The 9144-nt window shown below is 37.0% G+C and overlaps 1 protein-coding gene across 1 annotated transcript; it reads right to left on the bottom strand.

Moving 5' to 3' along the window:
• Positions 1-232: 232 nt before the first annotated feature.
• On the bottom strand, positions 233-8016 carry LOC122655250 (protein IQ-DOMAIN 14-like). Its single transcript, XM_043849458.1, has 6 exons — positions 7998-8016; positions 7705-7808; positions 7172-7579; positions 5533-5754; positions 2620-2745; positions 233-1173 (listed from the first exon to the last, which is right to left on the bottom strand). Exons 2-6 carry the CDS (start codon positions 7780-7782, stop codon positions 379-381), a joined length of 1629 nt encoding a protein of 542 aa, XP_043705393.1. The 5' UTR covers positions 7783-7808; positions 7998-8016; the 3' UTR covers positions 233-378.
• Between the last annotated feature and the right edge of the window lie 1128 nt (positions 8017-9144).

Here is a 9144-nt window from a genome sequence, read left to right as displayed (position 1 = left end):
TATTAGATTTGATGGATACACTTGCAGCAGATGATAAACCAGAAGTTTAACCATTAAACCATAGGAGAGATCTTTCTTTTTTTTTTTTTTTTGAAATAAGCAAAGATCCTTTTGAAGCCCTATTTGAAAACCATTCCATTCCATTCCATGGTGGGATAAAATTAAATAACAATGACAACAATTACTTCATTTGTATACCCCAGGGTCTGGCCCATGACACACTCATACTATGACTCAATTGATAACATTTATTATTGTTATACTACAGAACCAAAAATCCCAGATTTACTTCTAAAAATCTTAATTGAAGCACCCTTTCCACACCAAAACAAACAAACAAAAAAAAAAAAAAAAAAAAAAAAAAGGGTAAAACCGTAATCACACAAATCGTTTGAATGGCTTCCTTCCAGCAATTCCAACAGGCAAAGAAGTGGTGGAATCCATACTCAAATAATCTATAGACTGCAAAGTATTGTTCTTCTCTAACAGCCTCTGAGAGCTAGAATCTTTGCTTGAGAATACCTTGTTCCACCTCAGTGACCCAATGCTTTGTGTGAGAGGAAATGAAAGACGCCTTTTCCTGTCATGACTTGAACCCACCATCATTTCCCTCTCCTTGAAGTTATTATTAGCCATCCTCACCTTTGCTTTAGCAGAAACAGTTGGAACCATATAGTTTGGTACAGAAAATGGTGGACAACTTGTAAGGCTTGCATCATCCCTCAATGGCACATCACCAAGTGACAATTCAGAAGCAACACCACCACCACCTATCTTCCTTGGTTTTACATGCTTCATCACTGGTGTTGTTGCTCTATTATTAGATAGGAGTAGTGGTGCATTGTTTGTATTTGTATTTGTAGTAGTGAAAACTGATTTTGAAGATCTTGGTGTAAGTAGGGTTTCGAGATGATTATCAAAACCTGCAAGCCTTTCTGGTTGTTTACTGTTGTTACTTGATGGCGGTCGTCGAAGGTTAGGGTCTGGAAAGGGCCGAGGAGGTGTTAATTGATGATTTATTTGATCAGCTCTATTTGAATGCATTGTTGCAGAATGGATTTCAGAAGGATATCCTGGAAGTTCTCTTTCAACCCAGTTCCACCACCATGGAACCCCACCAGACCTTATTTCCACAAGGGCTGCCTTAGCTGATTTTGGTGTTGCCTTCCACAACTGATCATGACATCAAATATTCAAAAACATGTTGTTACACATACCATAGGCAAGAACATCATTAATGTAGTGTAGATGCATAAATATGGTGGTTGGAGGCTTAGAAAAGAAAGGTTTGTGTACTGTGCTATTTTAAGGTAGAAGAGATTTTCAAATTTAACATGTAATTCCATCAATTATTATTAAATAAATCTACCATATATTGTGCATGTATGATAAATATATGTGACATATGGTATTATGTGTAATATAAGGTTATATAAATGAATTTTTTTTTAAAATAACAAAAGGGGTATTTGTGAAAATTTTCAAAATGAAGGATAAATAAGTAAAAGGTCGGTGTTCTTTGTGGGGAGTGTCCCCTGCGCACGTGTGGGGGCTAATGAGAACGCACACGTTGGCATCATGGGAGGCGGGGTGGTCATTTCTCCCCCCCCCTCCTTTGTGTAAAAAAAAAAAAAAAACAAACGGGAGAGGGTTCCCTCCAATGCCCGTGTGCTGTTTCGGGTGAACGAGGGGAGTAGAATAAAAAACTTCGTCAAATGGGAGGTATTTAAGACTTTTTAGAAGGGGGTACTACAGTGTTTCTGGTAAGGGCGTGCAGTTTTGCCCAGACATTCTGACATCATTTGGATCCTTCCCCTAAAAAAAAAAAAAGCCTTTTCTATCGTCAAATATTTCAATTTGATATCTGCTTAAATAAATGGACTGGATATGGTGGATATAGTTATAACGGACCTATATTCGATCAATCTGTTGACGTACAACCCTAGAAATACCTAGATCAACAAAAAAACATTGCCAAATTTGATGGTCTAACTTAATCATATGGCTCACCCTGTATTGTATAGATATTTCATCTAATATTTTTGAGACTCTAAACCATCTTACCCATTTCTTGACATTTCAACTATTTTTAGAAGGTTGGGCCTACTTGTGCACCAAATTGTATCTTGCTTGGGTGCCGCCACCTAATTGCAATTCTAGCCAAGGAATGCATTTTTTGGGTTTGGCTTGGGTTGGTTAAGCCCAAGCCCAACCCAAAGGGAAGATGGCCAACCCAAAACCAATATAATCTAAGAATACTCAAGCCCAAGAGATTTTACTCAGGTTGTGTATGTGGATTGTTGGGTTTATACTATTTACCTAAGGCCTCAGCCCAAGCCCACATAAAAACATGCAAGGGATAACCCAACACACAGAATGGCACAAGTTCATAGCCAGTTTAAATCTGTTTATGTTTGGAATAGCCCAACCTAAGTTGAACCCGGCCGGATTCTCGACATCCCTTTGGAGAACCTTGAAATAATGCAAGTGCTCTTAATTTTGTGCTAGGGACTTGATTAGCCTAAAAAACAAAACTAAAATGGGCTGAGACCTAATTGGGTTTCTTAAGCCATAATTGTCACCTTCACACAATATGGTTTGTCATGGACGAAATAATACCTGGTTTGAATATGCATAGGCTAAAGCCCTTTCTCGCTTCATTACAGCTTCTACCTTTTTCTGCAATCTTGATTCTTCTTCCTCTTTTGTAAGCTGGCTATCATCCCATTCTTCTTGGTCTCTTGTCTCAGACTGCACAAAATGTCCATAATCTAATTAAGAACTTGATCTTAAAAAGGAAAGGAAACAAAGAGCTACAATCAAATTAATGTGTAAAGGAGGGTACAGTAAAACTCAACTTATAACTTCTTGTCTTTGCAACTATCTAATTAAAAAATATGATAATGAGATCTCTCCTTTCTTTTTCTTTTCTTTTTTTAATTCTTTAGGGGGGGGGGGTGGGGGGTTGGGGGAAATTGTATTAAGTAGTATGGAATGGATTAACTCTTTTGGACTCGAACACAATTAGATCAAAAGTATAGGAGTATCAACCCAAAAACTTAAGTTGTTAAGTTGAGAGGCCCAATTGGTATAGAAATTCATCAATGGTCTATATCTTATGGATTAGCCTTGTGGCAAATTAATCGATGTTCCTTTTCTCAATCATATGACTCACCATATATTGAACTTTTACCTTCGTGTTTCAATGGTTAACTAAAATTGCCGAAGTTAAATGTTTACTTAGTTTTCAAAGTTTATATTTCCATTAAGGAACAGTGGATTGGGGTGAAACTTATATTTGAGATGATGAGCTTCTCTATGACAGACCATAAAGGAGTTCATAATATGGTACACTTTATAATGTATAAAAGAATTGGTTAAACTTTCCTTCACAACTCATTATATGGTTGTAAATTTTTGCTATGTAATAGCTTAATTAGTGCAAAATTTTGAGATCATGCTTTCCACATCATTATCTATTTGTCTAATAGTTTCATCTCAGAGGTATTTATATATATATATATAAATAAGGTAATGAAAACTGGTTGAAAGGTCAACTTTGGCAATTTGATTTAAGGGGTGAAAATAAAAAAATAGAAGCTCAATATATGAAGGCCATATGGTTAAGATAGGATCTCAAGTTTGACAATTGGTCAATCCATGATTGTTCTACATGTCCAATGGTTCGTAGAGGTCACCATTTCAATGACTCAAAATGGTGGACCACGAAGATAAGCTTCTCTTAACTAGGACATGTAAGTGACTATTTTCAATAACTTAAGGTTAACATAGAGGGAGCAATGTCTCGTCACGGCTGAGTCTATAATATTAATATTATCTTGTGCAATAATGTTAGGTCCCAAAATTTGGCAGATATGTTATCATCATCATTTATCCATGGTCCAAGTTTCAAACAATCTGAGAACTACGTGTTATTATAAAGACTCAAAATTAGTTCAAAAAATTTAAGTAGTCATGAATATAGCATAAATCGTTAAAAAAAAAAATTATACATAATAGACCATATGATTGAATAAGACCACAAAACTTAACAATTGATCTATGAAAGGGAATCTCAAGTGCTAAAAAAATATAGTCATGATGGACAAGGGTGTGCAAATAGACATGAAGGAAGAAATTTTCTATCATAAGGAGAAAGCTTCCTTCACTGATCGAATCAGCCCAATCCAGCCCAAGCTTCACTTAAGGCGTCAAAATCTTTAGGGTAGGTGTGCCAAATTAAGACTCCATTGAACCAGGCTAACCTCAACATGGATACAGTGGGTACTTGTGAATCTTTAAACAAGAGGTGCTGATGTGGAGAAGATTTATGAAGAATTCCTAGATCGGATGGAGCAGTAGAAGTCTTTCCGATCAAGTCGAAAATATTAATTTTTCAGTTCAACTCCCAACGATCATAGCTTTTCGCTATAATAAAGTTACGAGAGCCACAATACCTTTTCAGAAAGGACAGCTAGTGCTCTATGGTTGTCCAATGAATTTATTTATATTCATTGGACTGGTGTTTCAGAGCCTAATTAGTGCGTTTAAGGGGAGGGGTGTAAACAGACTCCAAAGTTTTGTGTGCAATTTCAGGATATTAGTTCCTATTTTATTTTTCTATATTATTTTGTTTCTTATTTTATTTAGGTTTTCTTTTCTCTTATAATTCAGCCTCCTTATATAACGGTCGTTTTGGACGAAATACAACCTAATTGTTTTGTTTGCCCTTCTTCCTCATTGGAATCAAGGTTTTATTACCTTGAAGATTCAAGGGTCGTGAGCACCATAATGAAATCTAGCCCCATACTTCCTACTGCATCATATGCTCACAAGAATATATGGTCATGACCAGACAAGTCAATTAGAAAATTAAAGTCATGGCTTCAGGTAGCAAGATTCGATCAGCCAGATCGGTCAATTTGGATTGGAACTGCTGAATTACAACATGAATACTAAAACAAGTGAAAAATTTTCCCCTATGCATTGATATCCTCAAACAGGATTGGAGGTCCTAGACGTCAAATGACGTTTTGAGTGGCCCATCTAGGAAAGCCTTCGTGTATTAAATTTTTTGGGTCAACCTAGTTTCTCCATATATTTCTAATCTGTGGATATATTCCCGTCAATCAAACTCATTCTTGGTTTTGTTACCAATGAAATGCCGCAAACTCAGTCCATCAATAACACGATATTATCTTCTTTGCGAGATGGGCCTCACGGCTATAAAACATGTCATGTCAAGTAAAAGAGGAAATAACATATATATGCATTCCATGACACATCCCTATACGATGTGGGATTTTCCATGGTTCTACAGTTAATTGCCTACATATACAATTTACTAGCATATAGTCATGCTACATAGAAGGTCACACTTAGTGAAACTGGTTCGAATTTAAAACCGATCGGAAGCAACAATGAACACAGGTAGAATTTATTCTTATGATCTACATAATTTTTTTTAACTATGCAAATCTAAGTAGCTAACAGTTAATTGAAATTTTCTTGGGAGAGAAAGGAAGAACTTACTGATGGTAGGGTGGTGGTCCATTTGGCCAGGCTGCTGGTTTCAAGCTCTTTGTCAACCTTATTGTCCAACATTTGTATCCTTCGAGACTGAATTTGGGATTGCACTCTCACAAGGAGTTGCATCTGTTTCAAGGCGTTCATGGTTTGCCTTTTGATACTCTGCCCTCTCATTACTCCCTGAAGTCTTACTAGCCCTTTTAGTGCCCTGAAGCTCCTCCTAGCCTGCAGTCATTAAATTGAGGACAATATTGATCATCATAAAATAAAAACCTGTTTTTTAACAAACCATGTAATCTTAAATTGGTTCGGTTTTGGTTTTTCGATCTGGTTTTGGTTCAGTTCAAGATACAACATGTGAAAATTAAAATCGAATTAGAGCATGAGTTTCCAAACTAGAATTGAACCAATTCAGTTTGATTTCGGTTCTGGTTCTTTATTCAGTTTTGACCCCGGTTTGTATTTAGTTAGGACTTTATATTAGTTGTTTGGGCAAACTTTTTACATCTTTACAACAAAAGAACCTCTTGTTTGTTAGAGTCATAATCCATTAAACTTTTTTCTAATATTAAAATAAATTAAAATGGGAAAATGAATACTAAATGGTGTTGTGGCTCAGCGTGTACTTGTGCTCAGGCACAACCGCGCGTAAAATGGCCGACGCACCCCCTGAAAGGTAGAAAAGACTAGAGGTGTACCAGTCATTTCGCGTGCGGCTGTGCCTGGGCGCAAGTACACGTTGAGGCACAACATCGGTTAGAGTTCTTTCTCCTAATAAAATTTATCATCCTCATTAATTAAAACATTAAAAAAGAATCGATTTAATTTGACGGTTTTAATCATGAAACCAAAACTAAACTGAACCGATCAAAGATTCCAGATTTTAAAACCAATACTAAATCGATTAAATTCTATTCGGTTTTAAACGGCCAGTTTTGCTACGGCCAGTTTTGCTTTCTGTTTTTCGTTTCGATTCTAAATTGACACCCTATTATGTGTATGTTGGGCTGTCTAGTGTGAACAGGTCAAACGAAGCTCACCCCAAGTTGGTTGGGTCTTGTGACTCTTCGGTTGATGGGTCAAGGCTTGGCTGGTGGTGTAAACGTGAATTTTAAGTAACCTGATTGCTTGGAATTATTAGTTGAACCGGGTTTTAACCCAAACCAATTCTTAATTATTGGGTCTGCTTCTCTGGGTTAGACTCATGGTTTTAGAGCACGGTATTAGTCAATTCGGAAACCGATACAGTATCGGATCGGTATCGGTATGGATTGGCTGTACCGGACAAATTTGCCACTAATTCTCCTTTAAAAATGAGTTTTTTTTACTATTTTACCTCTTATCCGTACTGTATCACCCGTACGGTATTGTGATCGGTCACTTGCAAAACTGTATCGGGCGATACGAGACCGATACCTCAAACCAGGGTTAGACCAGAAAAACTAGAACCCAACAACACTATGGCTACCCTGATTGGGATTGGTAAAGTGAACCAGAAAACAGAGCTCAACCACCACCACCTGTTCTTGGCAACCTGATTTAACCAACTTAGTTGACATGTAATTTATCAATCAATCAATCAATGACCTACCAACTTGGCTTTATAAGAGGAGAAAGTATAAAATAGATATTAACTGCTTACCATATACCCTCTAAAGGCTGCTTGAATCTTGATAGCTGAAGTTTGGTGATTCTTTGGTGAAGTGATGATTATTGAGTTATGGCCGATAGCTTCTTTCTGGTGACGACTAACAACCCCAGACCCAGAAGGCATTAGATCAGGTGGCGTCCTCTGACGTTGATCAAACGACATCGGATGCGCCGCCGGTTGCGCCACCGGCCTCGGTGGTTGCTCGGAAGACATCTCCGAGTACTTTTTGGGCAATATCTGTAACTCTCTTTCGGCATCTTGGAGTATTTTTTCAATACTACTCGGCTCTCTGTGGAGGCCGGGAATGAATGAATTGCTGTTGTCTCCTCCATTATGCCTTAGTATCCCTAATCCCCACTTCTTCTTCTTTTCCTTGCCACTTTTCAACTTCTCTGATCCCTGTGACCACCAAGAAGGAAAGAACCCATTTCTTATCATCAGATTACATATAAGGAAGAAGGAATAATTGATAAGCTTATGCTTCAAAAAGCCCCTTCTTTAATTAGAAAAGGATTTTAACTTACAATATCATCCAGTTTTTCTTTAGAATTGGATACAAATACCCTCTTGATTGCTGAGAACCAACCTGGTTTCTTTCCCATTCTCTTACCAGCATTAGTATCTTGCCCTAGAAAGATATGAAGAAGGTGCAAATTAATAAACTTCTTCCATTCTTCAATTCCCTTTGCCATACTAAAATTGAAATGACTTTTGAAAAACTGAACCCAAATCATCGCATAAGAAGAAGAATTTAACAGTTTGATTTCTTAAGAAATTTAGACACAAGGGAACTCATTTTTTTAGGAAGAAGTTGTACCTTAACCCTCAAGCTTCAAACCCCTTTTTGCAGACTAGGATTCTTGAATATGATGGAAGGAGAAGGGAGTTGATGAGTCTTCAAGCCTTTCAAAAGCTACTTCTTCTATTCACAGTAGGAGTGAAAAGAGATTAATAAATTTATCCTTCATGATACACAAATTTCAAGAAAAAACAACTAATTTAAAACATTAGAAGAGAAAAGAGACTCAAAACCAAAAACCCAATCAAACAAAATTGAAGCAAGGCATGCAGGAGGTTAAGATCCCAAAAATTTCCATTTTGGATTTAGCAACCACAGCCTTAAAAAACAAAAGTAGAGCAGAGAAACAGTTAACAGAATTGGACCTTTTCAATCTAAAAAATGATAATTGTTCAAATTGAAAGGTAAACTCTTTTCTCTAGTAATCAGAGAAACAAAACAGCAAAAATTAACAAAGAAATAAGAGAGGAATTGAAAGAGAAAATAAATACCTTTTGTGATCTAGTTTCCATTCTTCCAACTCCTTAATAAACCTGCTGTTCCTAAGGAAAAGTAGTGGAAGGAGAGATAAATCAGTCCTCTCCTCCCTACCTTCCTTTCCTATTCCAAATGCTTATCTGCTTCATTGCTTTTCATATTCGTTGTTTATGTTTCTTTTTTCCCTTCTCTCTCTCTTTAGAATTTTGAATCTGGTTCTGCCTTGTAAGGACTGGAGTCTACTTTTTCCTCTGACCCTTTTACCTTTTCTATTTGGGGGTGGATTTATAATTTTTTCTTTGGGTTTGATGATGAAGGTTGTGACCACTTTTTCACTCCATGGCTTCCAATCAACTTTACTTTAATATGAAGCCAACTAGACAGAAATGCCCCATAAAATAAAAAGTTAGGTTGCTCCCTGCTTTGATAATATTATCACTAAAAAGTGGGATTATAAAGATATATAACGGATAGTTTTTTTTTGTGGTAAATGAATATATAACTGAACCGGGGAAGGCAAAGGGAACCAAAATACAAGAAAAAAGGAAAACGGGGAGGGAAGAGAAAAGAAAATAAGAAGGGGGGGGGGCGGCCAACCAGCCTACGCAGAGGAGGGAGGCCGCAAGAGGGCCAAATCTAGCCCCCAAAAAGTCAAAATATGCATGTTTCTAAAGTTGTCCTTACAGTG

Source organism: Telopea speciosissima, chromosome 3 (genome assembly GCF_018873765.1).
Source record: "Telopea speciosissima isolate NSW1024214 ecotype Mountain lineage chromosome 3, Tspe_v1, whole genome shotgun sequence".
NCBI classification, from domain to species: domain Eukaryota; kingdom Viridiplantae; phylum Streptophyta; class Magnoliopsida; order Proteales; family Proteaceae; genus Telopea; species Telopea speciosissima.
The sequence above is the reverse complement of the archived record's forward strand: the minus strand, read 5'-3'. Positions and strand labels throughout refer to the sequence as shown.